The sequence below is a fragment of the Puntigrus tetrazona genome, chromosome 10 (assembly GCF_018831695.1).
Source record: "Puntigrus tetrazona isolate hp1 chromosome 10, ASM1883169v1, whole genome shotgun sequence".
NCBI lineage: Eukaryota > Metazoa > Chordata > Actinopteri > Cypriniformes > Cyprinidae > Puntigrus > Puntigrus tetrazona.
The window spans coordinates 7,810,093-7,830,092 of NC_056708.1; the positions used below are offsets into that span (position 1 = coordinate 7,810,093).

At 36.5% G+C, this 20,000-nt stretch overlaps 3 protein-coding genes across 3 annotated transcripts; 2 read left to right on the forward strand and 1 right to left on the reverse strand.

Moving 5' to 3' along the window:
- The first annotated feature begins 2,113 nt into the window (after nt 1–2,113).
- tmem88a (transmembrane protein 88 a) lies at nt 2,114–7,609 on the forward strand. Its single transcript, XM_043249980.1, has 3 exons — nt 2,114–2,471; nt 4,739–5,147; nt 6,838–7,609. The coding sequence occupies exons 2-3, from the start codon at nt 4,770–4,772 to the stop codon at nt 7,117–7,119; spliced, it is 660 nt and encodes a 219-aa protein (XP_043105915.1). The 5' UTR covers nt 2,114–2,471; nt 4,739–4,769; the 3' UTR covers nt 7,120–7,609.
- Nucleotides 7,610–7,717: 108 nt separating this feature from the next.
- si:ch211-237l4.6 (uncharacterized protein LOC446130 homolog) lies at nt 7,718–12,245 on the forward strand. The gene is given in 4 exon segments (XM_043249958.1): nt 7,718–9,211; nt 9,214–9,249; nt 9,252–9,372; nt 11,296–12,245. Coding segments are annotated over 4 exon segments (381 nt in total). The 5' UTR covers nt 7,718–9,142; the 3' UTR covers nt 11,451–12,245.
- A 1,071-nt stretch (nt 12,246–13,316) lies between these two features.
- On the reverse strand, nt 13,317–19,492 carry pcolcea (procollagen C-endopeptidase enhancer a). Its single transcript, XM_043251167.1, has 9 exons — nt 19,363–19,492; nt 16,267–16,375; nt 15,926–16,184; nt 15,694–15,818; nt 15,311–15,447; nt 14,857–15,212; nt 14,691–14,771; nt 13,879–14,049; nt 13,317–13,764 (listed from the first exon to the last, which is right to left on the reverse strand). Exons 1-9 carry the CDS (start codon nt 19,473–19,475, stop codon nt 13,634–13,636), a joined length of 1,482 nt encoding a protein of 493 aa, XP_043107102.1. The 5' UTR covers nt 19,476–19,492; the 3' UTR covers nt 13,317–13,633.
- Nucleotides 19,493–20,000: the final 508 nt, after the last annotated feature.

A 20,000-nucleotide genomic window follows, 5' to 3' on the forward strand; every position in this document is an offset into this window, starting at 1 on the left:
ACGTGTAAGTTATTTGTGGGTTGTACGTGGAAGTTCACTAGAGGAAGGTCTCCTGTCTGTCTGGGGAGGTCATGGGAGAGGAGTAGAGTTTCGCTGACACCTCAGCGCTCTCTGCGGACTTTACTGCGGAAATCCTGGCTCCAAGGACAGGAAGACAGGTTTTCCTCTTTTATGGCTGTCAGGATATATCTTGTTTTTCACCATCCCTAAACACTTAACTTGTATATTTCACCAGCACCCTTTTATCATTCTTCCCATACTGCCACCGCTGTGAATAAATAAATAAATAAACGACTCTAAATCGTTTATTTGCTTTCAGATAAAGTCATCATCCTGTTTTCACCCGTTAACTCCGTATCTTATCCAGTTCACTCTGTCGCAGTCATTCTCAAATCCATGGTGGGTCATGACCTGAAAATGTTTATCGGTTCTGATAAAATCAGGGACAGCTGCGAACAAAATTATGCTAAATGCAAGTAACCACACAACTGCGCATAGCTTAAGTAGCAAAACAAAAAGAAAATTAGGCTATATTGTATTATATTATATATTGATTTGATATCCTAGGACATGTCGGTGCTGTCAATACAAATTATATTCATTCAAATTAAGAAATAAAATTTGAAAGGAATGTCCATATGGCAGTTATACTATAACAAGCTAAAAGACTTCAGTTATGTGGTCAACAAACATCATGTATTCATTTTAAATGTATTATATTATGTTATATCATATTATTATATTTAATTATATATACAGGACATGTTGGAGCTGCCAAGACAAATTATATTATATTGTATTATATTCATTAAAATTAAGAAATAAAATTTGTACATAGATTAGCGCCAAAGGAATGTCCATATGGCATAATATAAGAAGCTAAAAGGCTTCAATTATGTGGTTAACAAACATCATGTATTCATTTTAATGATATTATATTATATTATATTATATTATATTATATTATATTATATTATATTATATTATATTATATTAGCAGTTTTATAACATTTTGGTGACACTTTATTTAACGGTCCAATTCTTGCTATTTACAAACGATTAATTACGTTTTCCTATTGTTTTAATTAACTTGTTAGTTAAGTTTAAGCATGGTGTAGAATTAGGGATGTAAAATGTAGTCATGCTAAATATGTGCTTTATAGCCAGCAGCAAAAAAACAATATTATTAATATGCAGCTATAGTTAATGGTAGTAATAATGCTCCCTTAAGTGTTACCAGTGATAAATGTGTTAAATGTGTACCAGTGTTACCCTTAAGTGTTAAATGCTCCCTTAAAGTGTTACCAACATTACCAACATAATTTCGGCATTTAGTTTTGGATCCTGAAGCAAAAACCTCCAGTATCTCATCACGTCCGCTGAAATCTCCAAAAAACATCCCACCAGCCCCTGTGCCCTGACAGTTCTGACACGTCCTGAGGGATATTAAACAGGCATCCCCCCCACCCCCCGGCTCTAGCTGCAGCCAAATGTTTCAGAGGGCCCTCAGTGATAGAGACCTGCATGAAACCTTCAGTAACTCTTACATACAGTATTTCATATATTTTTGTATCTCAAGAGAGAAAGCCTTCTTGATCACTCTCTGTGCCACCGGGGAGCTTCTCCAATCTCTTTCAGATTTCACAGTTTTTTGCTATGCCTCTTAATCGTGTTATATATTTTCCTCAGGACATCAGAGTTCTTCTATTGTGCTTGAGATGTCTGATTTTACACCAGAGGGTCTGGATTTCTAAGACTGTGATGAAAATGCGGAGCTTGTGATGTAAGAACCGGGGTTATGTAACGGACAGAGTTTTTTTCTTTTTCTTTCAATCATTCGAGCTGCCCGTTTACTCAGAACACAACTATTGCATTAATAACATGAAGGAAGCAGGTCTCCTTTCGAGATCCGTCTTAATTAAACTACGAACTGTCAGTGTTGTATAGTAAATCCTACACCAACTTTGTTCCGTGCAAAGCACTCTTTTGTGGAGTACGTAGCTCCAAAGGGAGTCCAGGTCATCCATCTTATTGGGCAAAAAAATCTCCTGGATAAGACTACGCCCCCCTCCCCACTACACAACACCCCACAATCCTAAATGCCCCAGCCGGAGCAGCGGGAGGCCAGAAAGAGAAGTGAGAGCGGAGAGATATAGCCGAGATACCAAGGCAGGACATCTTCGTCAAAGGAAGGAAAGAGCGGAGCAGGAAAGGAGGAAGAGAAAGGGCTGAAATAGTGGAGCGAGCTATCCACAGAGTTCAGTTTCACACAGAGCCAGAGGAGATTCTACAGGTGGACATGAAAACTAGATGAACAAAACATATAGCAGCAATTACAGACTGGAATAAGCATCTTGGCCAGTGTTAAGGATTAATTGTGGAAAGGAAATTATATAACAAGTAAAGGAAATCTTTCTGCAGGAGGAAAGGTGGTGTTTGAGGCAACGGACGGGCAACTTTATTACTCTATTGTAAGTACAGAAGATTTTAGACTTTGGATTGGTTTTGGACTTATAGCGTTGTTTCATTTCAATTTGGGGTTTACTTGATATCACACTGTGCACAAAAAAAAAAAAAAAAAAAAGAATGAAAACTAAAAATAAAAAATCGTCAAGATGTGACTCTGAAGGTTGGAGTAATGATGCTGAAAATTCAGCTTTGCATCACAGGAATGAATCACATTACAAAGTCTATTAAAATAGAAAACGGTTATTTTAAACAGTAATAACATTTCGCAATAATGTATTTGTGATCAAATAAATGCAGTCTTGGAGAGCGTTCTTTCAAATAGATAAAAAAAAAACAATACTGAATTACATTTTTATTTATGTATATTTAAATAAACTGTGGCCTTTAATTCGTTCAGGGTTTAAAAAAAAATAGATCGCAAAGGTTTTTCAGTATGAAGCATTAAGGCTTGGTATTTTGGACCAAAATTAAATATTGGCTGTTCTTAATTTTCAACACTGTTTGAACTTATTTCATGGTTTAGTACAATTTGCGCTCTGTTCTGTTATATATACTGACCTTAATTCCCCAAAGACTGTCTATGTCCTGTCAAAACCCCCTTTATATATTTATATATTTTGTGGTATTTCCTGATATTCAGAACCTTGAATCAGAATGAAAGATTAGTCATGGTGATGATTTAAGCTTGGTAAATGTACAAAGGTTTAAGCTACTCGCACCAATGAAAACACATAAACACTTAAATGAATTATTACTATCATATGTGCATATCTAAATAAATAATTAAATAAAATATTAAAACAGTTTACCACTTATGATTGTGTAATCATTGTCACTTAAATAAACACTTAAGTCATACAGGCCACTAAAAACTTCCTCAAGGTCACACTAAATTGCTCCTTTAAGAGTTTAAAAGGTGATTGTGTGGGAAAGGTTTTTAAATCAAGGTCTTGATAACATCAGGACTATTAATGGAAGAGTGATATCATACTTGTATTCTCTAAAAATTGGGCCCACTCCAAATAAACAAGGGTAAGCGGAGGACTTATTCCTAGAAAGAATAAGCAAGCATGTGACCTCCGAATCCTGAAGTCTGAAATCGAAATCATGTAGATGATCTATGCTCTAACATCTGACCCAAAATACTCAATGCGTGTTATTGATCAAAGAGACATGCATAAATCAGGGGAAAATTGATATTTTCCTGACATTCGCTTGCTTAAATGGTTATTGTGGATCTGTAACAACCTGTTAAAAGCTATTTACGACTGTTTCTTTGGGATGTTGCTCTTTTAGGGTTCCGCTGTTTTATAGTATTTGTGGTCTGGTCAGCATTCAGTGTTTCCTGATGAGCCATTCCAAAGTTATTGTTTTGTATTTTTTGGTCATCCTGGAGATCAGGGTGGGGTCAGCGGCTTCATTTCCTGATCTTCAATGTTAGTTATCACCGTTTGCTTTCTTTACCAAAGCCTTTTAGAGAAATATGGTCCACACTTTTTGTCTTTTCTTTTTAGTATGGCCATAAGACGTGTTATCACTTTAGTGTCAATAAAAAATTTTACAAGTAACAGAATGAGTGTAAAAATAATCTAAACAGCTTTACGACTAAAATATTACACCAGTTTTAACACAGGAATTAATGTAGGCCTAAGTGCTTTTATACAATTAAAATCTTTCACTTTTAAATCTTTCAAAAATGGGCCCCTTTACCTTTTTTTAAGTCTCTCAGTCTTTTTTAAAGCTAGTGCTTAAAGGGTTAGTTCACTCAAAAATTTTAATTCTTGTCATTTATTGCTCATCATCATTTCATTCCAAACCTGTAAGACCTTCATTCATCTTCAGAACCCAAATTAAGGTGTTTTTGATGATATCTGAGTTTTCTGGCTAACTATTATTCTACTAGAGTTGGTCCTTTTGGAGAGTATCACAACGCATGCGCACATATTCCCCAGAACATAATCAATGCTGATTACTTTGTAGTATGCTCTTACTTAGGAGTTTCTGGATCTGGGAACATTTCAGTTGCTGTCTATGGAGGGTCAGAGAGCTCTCATAGTCCATTAAAAATATTTTAATTTGTCTTTAGCCAAGATAAGTACACGTTTGGAGCTGAGGATGAGAAATTAATGACAGAATTTTGAACCTGGAATAGGCTTTTTCTTTAATAAGCTAGTCATTGCTGTTAAAATAACTTAAAAGGCTATTAATCCGTAGGACCAATTTACAGCAGCCAATTAATTTATTCTTTCCTTTTTTTGTTGTTTGCCAGCCAAAACTACATTTTCATATCCGAAAGACTGATGAACGGCAAGATGAGTCTTTCCCGTAACGGTACCCTGGAGAAACCCGTGTCCCTGCAGACCTCCACGGACCGAGGGGAGCTCGATTCTCCTCACCCGCGCCTCCATCACACCGGCTCCATCTCCTCCAGTACTCCAGCAAACATGTCCAGCTCAGGTGTGGTGGTTCCTCCTCCGTACTCGATAGCGGGCAGTGCGGTGAACGAGTCTCCTCTGGAGCTGAGGGGGTCTCTGGACTGTTGGGCCTGCTCTGTTCTGGTAACAGCACAGAATCTGATCATCGCCGCGCTCAATGTGGGTCTGGCCGCGTTTATCTTCGGCCTCATCCTCTTGCCGTCGCTAGTCATGGTTGTTTTTGGCTTCCTCTGCCATTCAACGGTAAGTTCTAAGTTTTGTAACAAAATTGACCTTTAATGCAGCGTGTATCAAAGCTGTAAGTGAGTGAAAACAAGTTTTAAAGCTGAAAGCGCACTGTGTATAAAGTATTAGCACTAGTAAAGTATTAGCATAATTCACGCCTACTTTACAGGCTTTCGTGTTGGTCTTAATGAAAATGCAAAATAATTTTTTGCCACTAGGTGCCACTTTTGGGAAATAATAGCATTTTCCTCTGCAACGTCCTCATAAATGCTGCTTTATCAGGCGTTATAGGCATGATGATACGAAAAGGAGACCAATCGACCATTTACTACAGAGATAACACACTTTTGTCCAAGGTGTCTGGTAAAGATCTCTTAATCTGGAAAGCATCTGCTATCTACAAACGTTTTTCAGATGTCAGTTGTACATACATCACAAACATCTTAAAGACATCTAATAGACATCTATTTTACATCTAAAAGGAAACTATAGACGTGTTGAATATGAGCAAACACTCTAAAAAACATGTCTTGCAGACGCCAAATAGATGTATGCGTGCTATCATCACACAAAGGAAGGGTTTGCAGTTGACCTGATTCCCAAAAACAAAATATAAACCTTTCATTAAACATAATAGGGGCACTTTCCTAATTAACTAAATTCAAATTCAAATTCAAATTCAAATTTTATTTGTCACATACACATACATACATGGTACGACATGCAGTGAAATGTTTTTTACAACCGTCCAGCATCAAAATAGAAAACAGAAAACAGAATTTAAATATATATATAAATATAAAATATGTATAAAAATATGTATAAAAAAGTGTGCAAAGTTTAAAAAATAAAGTGTAAATAAGTGTAGAATATAAAATATAAAGTGTAAAATGTAAAAATGTAAAATCGATTCACCTGATCGATTGCTTTGTAGATTACAAACATTGTTTTTGAAACAACAGTAATATTGCCAAATTGTATTACAGTTTAAAATACGTGTTTTCCATCGCTAATATAGGCCTATTTTTCCTGTGATAGAAAAGCTGGATTATCAGCAGTCACATGATCCTTCAGAAATCATTCTAACATGCTGATTTGGTGCTTTATATTTTTGTGAAAACTACGACACATTTTCAGGACTGTTTGATGAAAAGAAAGTTCATATGAACAGCATTTTTAAATATAAGTCTTGTGTATAAATGTCTTTACTGTCAGTTTCGGTCAATTTAATGAAACACTGAAATGCTAATTTCAATAATCTTACTGACCACAAACTTTTGAAAGGTAGTGTATATTGATGACGATACCTGCTATTGAATGTTAATCTTTTTCTGCACTTGCTCTGACATACTGTGATTCCACCCCAAACCTGGCTCCATCCGAAAGAATTTAAAACAACCCAGATTGCTCTAGTTTCATAGCACTGATGACTAAACTTCAGTTCAGTTCAGCTAACACAAATCACCTGGGTGAGATCAGGAAATACGATCCCCTCTTCATAATTTCCCTCCGTCAAGAATCAGTTAGCTGTCTCCAGCTGAGCGACTCCCACTGCTTCACCATATGTGGATGTTTTTATTAATTTATCGCCGGTCAGTGTCATCATGCTCTTATCTGATCTGACAGCATATATCAGACACAATTTTTACAGTACTTTAAGCCGCCTCTTCTGCGAAATCTAACTGACTCCTCCCCGTCTTCTCCACAGGTTCAGCGCCACGGTACGTCCGTCTACTGTTCGGATCTCTTGGACGATGGAGGCTGTGTGGCTTTACTGGTGGTGGGGTTCCTGCTGCTGGCTCCGCTCCTGGTCCTGGCTCTGGCCGCTTACTGCAGAATGGCACGCCACCTCCAGCTGGGCCTGTGCTTCATCCCTTACAGCCGTGCCGTCTACAAGAACCTGCCTGCCTCGCGTCATCGAGGCCTGGGGGGCTGCTGTGGCCAACAGGGGGCAGGGGAGAGCGAGGGAAAGGGTAGCGTGTGGGTTTGAGCGGCCTAAAAAAAAGTTCAATGTGAATAGCCATAGCAATAGGTCACATACAAACAACCACATAGTGCCAATATGTCAATACAAGCAGTGCCATGTTTTAGCAGTTTTACAAATTGTGCATTTATTCAACATCAGGCTCTTTTTAGCTGTTTTTTAAAACCGGATCACCTAGAGACCTTAGTCTCATTTCATTTTTAAATGGAATGAAAACAAAGCTACAAGGGATAGAAAGACATTGTGTTCAATGGCTTTTGGTCTTGTTTAACAACATAGTTCGGCTGAGAAAATTTGAGAAAATTCTTTTTTTGGCAGAGAGGATGTGAAAATTAAAAAAAAAGTAAAAGTAAAGGTTCTTTATTGCCATTAAACTATAGAACCTTTTCATTCCACGAAAGGTTCTTTACAGTGGAAAAAAGTTTTTTTGTTTTTAAATGATTCAAATTTCCTTCACACTTACAAAAAATCATACTTCTAAGAACTGGTCACTAAATGGTTCTGAAATGAATGAATGTCTTACGGGAACCAAAACTGGTTTTTGTTTTGGGGTGAACTCCTGTGAAAGTCGTTCCAATCCTGCTGATAATCAAACAATTTTTTGGATCTTTATACTGCACGTGCCATTAAAAAAGACTAAGTCTATCCCTCACAGCCTTATTTTCATACATGATAAATTCAATATCGTGTCTAACCTAAGTTCTGTAAGATGATGAAAAAGGGTGGAACTATATTTTTAGAAACGAAATACTTATTGTGATGTTGTTCCTCTGTGTAATGTGTTTGCATTTTATAGTATTTTAATGATTTTTGTACATTTCTCACAAGAAACTATTTGTTTAAAATGTTCTCGTTACTGTACAAACACCTCTTACTACTTATAAAATAAATAAAACATTCCCACTATAAAAGTTTACCATTTTTAAATGGTCAAGCTATTTGGTCATTGTAGTGCAGCTGATACTCTCCCATTATTATTCATTACACAATCATATACACTTTTCCCATGCACTGTTGTAAAAAACTAAAACAACACAGAAACTTTCTATACTTTCTGTAGACAGAAAGTGTTCTCGTAACTTAATAAAATTAAAGTGGAACCACTGATGTCACATGGACTATTTCAACTATGTCCTACTGCACTTCTGGGCCTCGGATGTGGTAGTTGCATTAGGGTTAGAAAGTTCTCTGTTTTTATCAGAAATACCTTAATTTGTGTTCTGAAATGAATGAATGTCTTACACGTTTGGAACCACATGAGGGTTAGTAATTAATTAATCAGGTTTTTTGTTTTTGGGGTGAACTATCCCTTCATAAGATCATCATTTACTCACCCTCAAGTCGTTCCAATCCTGTGAAAAAAGATATTTTGAAGAATGCTGATAATCAAACAATTTTTTTGTCTAACATGGTAGAGTAAAAAAACACTTTGGAGTGGAGACCATCAATTATTATGTGAGTTTCAACCACAGCAAAGATAAGGCTTTTACAAAAAAAAGCTTCACAACAAGCAGAATTAGATTACTGTTAAATATTAAAATGTATTTCTCAAAATAATATTATTTTTAATGAATATCATTTAACCCAAATATTTTAATACACATGCTGTAATCTCAAACACAGGCTATTGTTGTGCTGCATGATTTCATTTAAAAAAGATAACAGGATTTATAAAACACAAAATTTATGGAAAGATAAAATGAAAATTTATCTTGAAAAAATTGATGGAAATTTATTTCTGGTCATATCACATAGCTCTAATGTTAAATTTTAGCATTAAATGTGCTTAAAATTAATAAAAGGTTAAAAGAAAAAAATAAAGATTAAAAATTGAATAATCAAAAGGTTTGTTTCAAATGGCATTTATGGAATAAAGCAGGTTTATTTGTTTTTGAGTGCAATGAATTAAGAAGCTCTGCTAAGACAGACTAAAAAAAGGAAAAATGTACTCAGCCACTTCTGAGGTCAGGAGCTTTTGTTGTGGCTTGCAGGATTAGTTATTTAAAGCCTCAGCCGGTGGAAATTTCCCATGGCGTTCCGCGCACGCTCAATCAAAGCTTTAATACGCAACCGAGGTAACGGAACAGAAGGGCAGACGGAGTCAGTACAGCATCAGTATCCGCCGGGAATGCGACCTGATCACTGCCACAACACGATCTCTATAGGGACCAGCACGATCTCATGGAGCCAGAGCCTCAAACGCAGCAGATCCGACAGATCACCGGATAAGACACGCGGCGCCGCTTCGTTCCTCTACAGGTGCGTTCGGCGAAAGTTAGTGATGGAAGCGTTTAAAATGACTCTACAACTTTTTGACATATGCGCATCATGCATAGCTAAATGTTTAGTGTGCTTGAGATAATAATAATAGATACTACTCACTCTATATTATTGCTACTCCAACGCGCGCTTTTTGTATCCTAAAGTTGTTATGATATGAGTTTAGTATGACTGCGCATCTACACTGCGTTGCATTGAAAGAGTTTGTTCATTGGAATAACAGTTTAGTAAGATCTCGGCTATAAACAACATGATTATGTCAGTGTGTTGATGCTGGGCTCTCGGTTATCTGGCTTTGAACTCATCTGATCTGTGATGTGTTCGTGTGCAGCGCGCGCCAAGTCGCTCTGGTTTGCTTTTCTTAAATAAAGGATTAACCTCCCTCTTTATGTAAGATACTTTTCACAGAACTGCAAATCTTTTTGCATGCATCTATAGGCTGAAGGTAGGGTGCGTATAATCAAATGATCAGTGAGCACTGGGCGTAAAGGAGAACAAAATATTATCATCTCCTTTCGAAGGACATTCTTTTTAAAATACAAAGGCATCTATGTATTTTGGTTTGTAAATATCCTACTCACCGATAATGATATTACGACACAAAGTTACCGAATAAAAAGAAAAAAGTACTAAACCGCATATTTTGTCAATTCTAAAACATATATTAAATTGAAATAGATTATATTATAAATTAAAATAAATGGTAGACATATCTGCAATTATTTATTTATTTTTCACAGCCTGCATTTGTGTAATGCATGACTATAATGCATGGCTATAATACAAACATAATTTTAAAAAATAATAAAATAATATAAAACAATATTTATGTATTTATTATTTAGTATTTATTCATTCAATATTTTACCTCTGCAGATGGCCAAACATTTTGATGTTGTGCAAATAAACATTTAAAGAATGTGTATATTTCAAAATATGAAATATTTGTAACCATTACTCTAGATTTCAAACAATTTTCCCTTAGCCTATTTTTTTGGCTTAAAACAGTGTCTGATGGATAAATAAATAAATAAATAAATAAAACATTTTAAATGTTTCAATAGTATACAAAAACACTGATTTGGTCTTTTTTTATCCAACACACTTATATTAATTTAAAATGTACTAATTTAAAAAAATAATCTCCGGTTGCTAAATTTGGCAAAAGCGGAACTATATTATTTCTTTGCAAATACAATACAGCTGTCACATATATAACATTTGAATGATTTCACGACAAAATAAATCATCGTCCCATTCTGCTAAATACACGGGGCGGTGCTGCTCATTATTTGCTCAACAAAAGTGCCCTGTTGCTGTACAGCGGCTCCCTTCCTGTAGTAATAATTTACACACGCCGAGTCTGACTTTGTGACTGACTGTGGAGTCAGACGTGGCTGTTCCCAGCCGCTTGTCCCAGTCCTCCGAAGTGGGTCAGGGAACACAACTATGCGCCCCGCTCGAGTGATATAGCGGCATTACAAGCTTCAGACACGACTGAGGATTAATCCTCTCAGGATGAATGAGCTCTTTGTTTCTTTGAGCCATTATTAGCAATCTCCCGCTTTCACCTCTCCGCTAACGTTCCGGTCGGAGAAGTGAGATAAGCTTGAACAAACAAACACAATGGCACCGAAAGTCCACGTTCATCGGCCAGTAGATCTTACACTTTATGTTCTCTCTCTCCAGGCCTCTAAACCATGGGTAAGAAAGTCCTGCAGTGTTTTCCTTGGTACAAGCGCTGCAAAGAGCGGGGTAAAAGCAGGCTGTGCCCTCCTCCGCCTGGTGAGTCGCCTTGTTTACCAAATATCATTCTGATACGTTGCTAATGAAGTAACGAATCAAAAGTCTGTCAGCAGTCGACACTGAACGTTCATTTCCTCTCTTTCTTTATTTACGCAGTGCCATCTGTTGAGGTGCAGCCTGGCTTCTCTCCGACGGTCTCCTGGGGTTATGACGGAGAAGAACGCGCTGCACGTCCCGTCTATTTTTCCCATAAAGCACGAGTAGTTTATCGCCACCAGATGGATGGCAATATTATCGACGCCACCTGCTGACCTTTGGGCTTCTTTCCCAGAATCCCTCGCCTTGTACCTGGCTGTAGACGTCCAGTGTAGAGAGGAGCGTTGTAGGAGTCTAGGCCGCTCCGTCCTGTGTAATTAAACTAAATCTTTCGTATTTAGTAAAGATGTCACAGTGTTTCCTCCATCCTCTCGCCATACCTGGCATTCACCTGTCTTGTACTTACTGTGTTGAAATATAATATAACGTTTCGAGGGAGACGGAGCGATGCAGGCCACACGGAGTGGACAAACAGGGACTGAGCTGGATTTTATAGATATAAATATGATATGCATCTTGTCATGCAAATCTGATCCTGGATGTATGATTGCCCGTTGTTTTTCAGAGGACAAAACACGACTGTTTTTTCAGAGGCTGATGAATGCATTTCAGGCAAAAAATACATTTTGTACTAATCAGTGGAATTACAATATCATTTATAGTGTAATAAAATGTATGTACATTTAGTAGTTATGATGATATATTTTGTTTCTGATGTTTATGTGCGGATCTATATTGGGTTAGGAAAAACTGCAAGTTTTAAAATGCTACCAAACTAAATAGTCTGTTTTTATATTCTACTGAAGCCCACAGAAATTACGAGATTGTTGTTTACTTTGCATAACATATTTTTTCTACAAAACTATTTTTTTAAATTAAGTCCGAATTATGGCCCAGGCATGGTCTTTACAGTTCAATTTTGGCGTCTGGGGATATTCAGTCAGCCATAAAATACTGAGTCTATTTAAAAAAACATTAATAAATACAAAATGATAATAATATTATTTTAAGCAATGGTTTGTTTTGTAATATTGCACCCTACTGATGATGAATAAGCATTATGAATTTAACAGCATGATTCGCTCTCATCCTCTATAATGTAAATTGCAAAGTGTGGACCCTACTTCGCCAGTTTAAAATGTTCTATTCATAATCATGGGATGAATATTAAACTTGTCTGGCTGGGTAGAATTACTGTCATCCTACACAGTGCAATTTAATTTCACCGTGTAAACACAAACCTATTACCCTGACTTCAGATAAGAGATGGCAGAGAGGCCCTTTGTCGTCAGGGAGGACACAGAGAGGACAGACAGGATATAAATTCCCAGGTTACCAGACACAGGATGAGAATTAGCTTCATTGTGCCTTTGAAAGTCATTATCCGCTTTAAGTAGGCCTAAGTGACGTCGATGGATGTCTCTTAAGCGTCTAATGTTGTGATGATATAGGTCTATAAGAGCTTGTTTCTTACGAGTGGATTTTTACAAGATGCATTTATGAAGCTGGTTTGTTACAGAGGTATTTTAATGGAGAGCTGCTGAAATGAACTGTTCTGTTTGGAGTTCTGAGCGTATGGAAAAAATGTCAGCCACTAGATGACACTATAAACCCATGAATTTAGTTACAGAGAGAAAGAGACGGACTATAGAATACTAGCAAACAGATTACTATATATGGCATAGGATTGTTTTTACAAATGTAAGAAATTTTAATATTAGTTTTAAACCTCAGTATATTCTTTTTTTTTTTTTTTGAGGGCATTGGAGTATCTCAGAAATGTGTATATATATATATATATATATATATATATATATATATATATATATATATATATATATATATATATATGTATTAAAAATATATATATATATTTTTGTTTATTATTGTAGCCATGTTTTAGCAATCTTTGCACTTAAATCAATTTATTTAAAATAAATTTTATTTATTTTTAATATTACCATTAAATGTAGTATTTATAAAGTAACTTTTATTATAAAATTTTATATTTAGTTACTGAGTTATTTATCTATACATCCAAGCGGAAATGGCCCATCCCAATAAAACAACACAAACTAAGGTTCAATGCAATAATGTGTTATATAAATCCTGTATTAGAAGACATCATCATAAATTACAAATACATTTTGTGACATCTCAGTGTATATGTTGACGTATGAAAAATATCTTTACCTCACAACTATAAAATGCAGCTCGAAATGCACCATAGCGAATTAGAAATTGTGTGTTTTACTTCCTGAGCATTTTATTACAATGTCAAAAATACCTTTTAATATCCAGGCTAGTTCTGGGCCATTGTCTAATCACTGTCCATTGCTTTCATCTAGTGTCTGTGCTCTGGAGGTTGATCGTGCTAACTTGGATCTGAGCGATCAGATCAGCATGGCTGCTTGTTGATGTTGGTCAATATCTTGTGGTGTGGGGCTTTGTACAGGGCGGTGAAACTGCCAGGATTGAGAACACCGCGGCCTTCCTCATCCACTTGACCCATCAGTATATAGTTTTGACCTGTTGAAGAGACAATAAATCAATAATTGCTCATATTAAAAACAAAAATCATGCGCTATAAAAAACTAAGAATCAGACAAAGGTGTTTATTTATGTGCATATGTAGTCATATACCTCTACGCAGCACTGGACATTTCCTGCAGGGCATCGTAAGTTTGACAGACATGGTTTCTCCAGCTTGGGTGATTGTAAGACTGCCGGTCTTATAGGCCTTAATTAAGGACACCTTGGCCTGCATACTTCCACTGGGCCCGGGAGTCAATGCTGTCAGCTTACCGGTGATAACTAAGAGTAAGAGAGAGACATTAAATTCCCCCCCTAAAAATTATTATATTATATTTACATATTATGTTATGTTATGTCATGTTGTTATAATGTTATATGTGACCCTGGACCTGGACCAGCTTTTTATGGTTTATAAATCTTTTGAAGGCTGTATAAATAAATAAAAACACAAATCCTTTTTTTAGGATATGACAATATTTAGAAAAGATACTATATCTGGAATATGAGGGTGAAAAAAATCTAAATATTGAGAAAAATCACCTAAATATTGAGAAAAATCAGTTATCCAAATGAAGTTCTTAGCAATGCATGTTACAAATAAGAAATTAAGTACATGATCATATTCATGGAATGTGACCTTTACTTAATATCCTGATCATTTTTCTGGCATAAAATAAAAATCAATCATTTTGACCCATACAATGAACTGCTGGCTATTACTACAATGACTGCTTTTGTGGTCCGAGATCACATATTATATTATATACAGATCAAAACGAACAGAATGTGAAAAAGTAGGAGAGTAAAAAATGACAGGATTCGTATGGGTTTTTTTGTATATTGTCCATTTAAGACATAATTATATGTTACATAATTTACATAGTTTCTACAGCAGATTTTCAGTGTAGGTAATGACTTACCATATTCGCTAGCACAGAAACTAGTCTTGATAGTTCCGTCTCTTTTGCATGCCTTTGCACACATTGGATCTGTCCCTGTGGCTGAAAAATGCATTCAGAAATGTTAATGTTAAAGTTATAATCAACCATAACCAACATTGTCTGTTAACTCGTATGTCTTCCTCGCCTGGTCTGGATTCATCTGGCTCTGGTTTACTGACTGGACGTCTCACAGGTTTAATGGGTCTAACGGGTTTGGGTCGTTGCTTTGGCTCCTCAGTAGTTGTAGGGGTCGTAGTTGTTGTTGTTGTTGTAGTTGTTGCTTCTGTTGTAAATGCCAGGGGTTTCACCGGTTCGACTGGGGTGAGACGGGGTTTTGTGGCTGTGGATGACACCCTAGGTCCTGTCGCAATGTCGCCATCTGCAGTCGGAGTACTGAGACCACGTGGGACGCTAGTGTATGACGCCATGAATCCATCCGAGGTCACGCTGGTGTCAGATACAAACTGCACTAACAGCACGTTGCCGTTAGTGATGATGTTCCTGCAGATGGGTGAATGTAAATGTAAAACACCTCTGGTTTAGCTCCAAACACATGCTAATCATAATAAAATGGCAGCCGGATGAATGCGTTTACTGACTGAGGCGCAGTGTCTCCGCAGTATTTTCCGATGCGCCTTGAATCATCCTTCTCCCCTCCGTTAAAAAACGCCACATAGTCGAAGCGACAGTACGTGTCAGACTCCAAATCGAACTTATCAAACTTCACCTCAATCACCTGCAAAAAAAAACAAACAAACCACGAAATCTCACATTCGCATTCCTATTCGTATTCTAAGAAGCCGTTGTTAAGAAACATAGTATATTGGAAAATATCCCAGATTTAAGCAAAGAAAAGCTATGTTTCCCAAGGGGCTTGTTTCTTATCGTTATCGAACAGGTTGCAAAAGGCGCCTGGCGTGCCTCCACCTATTTAGTGTTGAAATAATAATATCTGTACTGCAGGGTTATGTTTTTTCCTGACCGTTTCCGGTTCCACTGTTATAAGCCAAGAACAGCTGATGCCCGGTGGATAATTTTTCTCTGGCCAATTGGGGGTTTTGATCGTGCCCTGGGACTTTGTGAGCTTCCCGCCGCAAAACTGATGCTCTGAAAAAAAGACGAAACCGTTTCAAAGATTCGGTCGAGCATCTTCTCTGGTCAGCAGAACCACAGTCAATCACAACACGGTTAATATTCGATATGTTTGATTTCACCATCCACATGTGGCTTCCCTCCGCTGAAGTAGGCCAGGAACCCTCTTCCTCCCGTTCCTGAATCTGATACCATCTCTAGCATCATGGTGTTGGATGTGGAAATGAGAGATCCAGGCCGGAACGTTCCACAGAAACGCCCGAGCTTCTGCACCATGTTTGAGTGTCCGTTATACACATCCACATAGTCGTAGCGGCAGAGAGGATCAGCCTCCAGGTCAAAAATCCTGAAGGTCAGCATGACTACATTGCCCTCTGGAACCTAGTTCAAACAGAAAGAGCTAAGGCTTTCATTCCCGGATACGTCATTGTGAGCTTGGAGTGTGAACTCGAAGTGAACTCACTGTGATGTACCAGGTACATTTGCTGTCGTGTTTGTAGAACGATGGGAATCCTTCGCTGCCCACAAAGCCAGAGTCTCCAAAGAGATCACCGCCACAGTTAAACGTAGGCCTGGGAGAGCGAGAATGAATGAAAGAGAAGGATTTCTGCTGGCTATGAGGAAATACTGAATGTGTTTACATCGCGCAATAAACACACAGCTTTTGAGAGGTGAGTCAACCTCTTGACCAGCACATCGTTTGCAGGAGACATCTTTTCACAAAGTACAAACAGACGCACACACGGAGCCACCACAACTTAAAAACTGAATTATGAGAACATTTTCCATCCAGAAGCTATTAAAGATACCCATTTTACAGTATCGTAATTATTCAGGACATAAATAAAATGTGAGTGTTTACAGCCTTTATTTTATGTGAAGCATTTCAGCGAGACAAAATAGAGTGAAACTAGATTAATGACAGAAACATTTACAAAATGTGCTTTTATTTTTCAATAAAAGACACATCTGACTCATTTTAAAAGTTGGAAGGCTTTCGAAATTAACATAATTTAGCTAAACAGACATAGAACAGACGTTGAATTTCATCCGGAATGAATTTTTGTGTATTACTTTATTTTTAATAGCACAATATTCATTGGTATGTTATATTTAACTTAACTTAATATAACTGAGTTATATTTAGTTATATAAATTAGAATATAATGTCATCTTCAATTTTTTTTTTTTAATTTTGTGCAAATGCACAAGCTTAATGTTGTCACTCAAATGAAGATAAACCATTCTGATACTTTTGTTTCTGAGTCAAAAAAAATGTTAAAGTAATAAAAGATTACATTATCGCATAGCTATATAAAAATATTTTGTCTCTTTTAAGTAGCTGTTTTCTCTCTTAAGTAGTATTTCTAGCTACTTTTCTTTCTTTCTTTTTTCTGCAGTTAGACTGTAGTTCTGTTGCACTTTACATTATGAGTTTGTCACAGAGGCAGACATTTTCATTCAGTGTTTATAGCATCGCAGACAGTAATTCAGAGATCACTAATGGCTCAGAATCCCTTTTGAATGTCCTGAAATGTTTTATGGTTTTGATGATATTCATCGAAGTCTAGAGCAACATATGTTTATAGACTTAAACTCTATGACTCTGTAAAATAAAACAGAGCTCTGTTGTGATGTAATGGTGCATGGCCAGAAAACTCAGACCAAAACCTGGTCATTATGCAGTCGCTCCCACAGACCCCGTCTGAGACAGATTATCTTCACTCAGTAATGGATTTGTTTACTGCATGGCATAATTTCTGTGACCTTTTCAAATATTTACTGTGTTAATAAAAATAAGATAAAAAATAAGTTATGCATTAACATATTTAGCTTTATAAATATTTCAACACATTTAAAAGCTTAAGTAAAAAGCATCTATTTAGCAGAGTATTTTTAACTTGGTAACTTGGTAATTCAATTAATAATATATATATATATATATATATATATATATATATATATATATATATATATATATATATATGTATATTGTCACGTTCTCTGGACTTTGTTATTGTTTTGTCGTGTGCCATGTGCTCCGTGTGACCTAATTTAGTTTATTGTCTTCAGCTGTGTGTGATTAATTAATTGTTTTACCTGGTGTATTTAAGTCCTGTGATTTCAGTTCTGTTTGTCTGATCTCATCTTTATTTGCGTGTGATTTTATATCGTTTATTTTCATCTCTGAGGAGATTAAAACTCTTTATTTTCATTTATGCTAGTTGTGTGCTCTCATGCTTATGAGATATATACATATATATATATATATATATTTATATATATATATTTTTTTTTTTTTATTATTAATTATTAATTTAGTTACCAAGTTAAAAATACTCTGCTAAATAGATGCTTTTTACTTAAGCTTTTAAATGTGTTGAAATATTTATAAAGCTAAATATGTTAATGCGTAACTTATTTTGTATCTTATTTTTATTAACACAGTAAATATTTGAAAAGGTCACAGAAATTATGCCATGCAGTAAACAAATCCATTACTGAGTGAAGATAATCTGTCTCAGACGGGGTCTGTGGGAGCGACTGCATAATGACCAGGTTTTGGTCTGAGTTTTCTGGCCATGCACCATTACATCACAACAGAGCTCTGTTTTATTTTACAGAGTCATAGAGTTTAAGTCTATAAACATATGTTGCTCTAGACTTCGATGAATATCATCAAAACAATAAAACATTTCAGGACATTCAAAAGGGATTCTGAGCCATTAGTGATCTCTGAATTACTGTCTGCGATGCTATAAACACTGAATGAAAATGTCTGCCTCAGTGACAAACTCATAATGTAAAGTGCAACAGAACTACAGTCTAACTGCAGAAAAAGAAAGAAAGAAAAGTAGCTAGAAACACTACTTAAGAGAGAAAACAGCTACTTAAAAGAGACAATATACTTTTATATAGCTATGCGATAATGTGAACAGAAATTTCAGTCATGTTTCTCATCATGATTGCAAAGCACTTTTTTTTTTTAATAACATTTTTTGTATACTATTATTATATGGAAAAGAACAACACAAAAATTCCACAAAATGTTCTCTAACGAAGACAGTCATCCGCACAGAAATAGTATTTTCTGTGACTGCAACAGGTTAAATAGCTTAAAAAGTTTTCCACAATTTCTGCCCAGATGGATTTCAGCCAAATTGTTCAGTCTAGTCATTACTTAATAAATAATCCATCTGTTGTTTTTTTTGTTTTGTTTTTTTAAGTAAAAGTAATGACACCAAGGAAAGCTGGACCTCATGCAAAGTGACCTGATTCACCCTAAAAACACACTAATCCAAAGTATTTTCATCTGAAAATCTATAATGAGAATGATTCATTAGAATACATCTAGTACGCACATTCCATGTGTTTAAAGACTCAAAACTTTCACTGCCAAACATGAACACTTTAAAAGATATAAAAGTGCGAGCTAGCAAGTTCAAACAGCTGCTGCAGAAGAAACCCACGAGGGTTTGTAAAAAAAACATTTATAGCTGCAAAGAGCTGTTTTGACATGCAAGCTTATCTTATCCTCATCCACAGCCCTACCGCACACCTGGTGTAATTGGTGGTTTGACACAAGACCCCTCCAAAACCGAGAGACAGAAGAATCCCCAAACTCCACACAGCGTTCAGACCCTCCATATTCCTCCGCACTGAGATCCACATGCAGACGCAGCCACAGGACACATGACACGGAGAGGGAGGGATGCTGAGGAAGGAGTAGAGGGAGTGGGAAAGTGACGCTATGGGGGGGACTAGCAAAGAGAGGCTTTAATTAGAGCCAGATGTTCACCTTGCATTGAATAACGGCCTCATTGACTTTGGCCAAAGGGAGAAATGCTGCATCAACAAAAGCAGGAAAGGGAAAAAAAGAAACAAATGCAATGCAAACTCTGCGTGCGGGAGCCATTCTGTTTGATTAAACTGTAGGTTGAATCAGTCTGTCTTTCAATGGAAGCTCTAGGGATGTCTCAGGTTGTAGGTGTGATCTGCTCCATTTGCTGCTTGGCTGTGAGGAAGCCCCTGAGGCATTACAACCTCTCTCACTTTTGCAGAGATCAAGGGGTGGGGTTTATTGTGCTCCAATTATCACTCCTAAGGACGTTAATATATTTTATTATCTCAACCGCTAGAATTCTAAAAACTGCAGCTAAAGAAAGTCACAGCCCAAATAAGTTATTGTAATGGGAA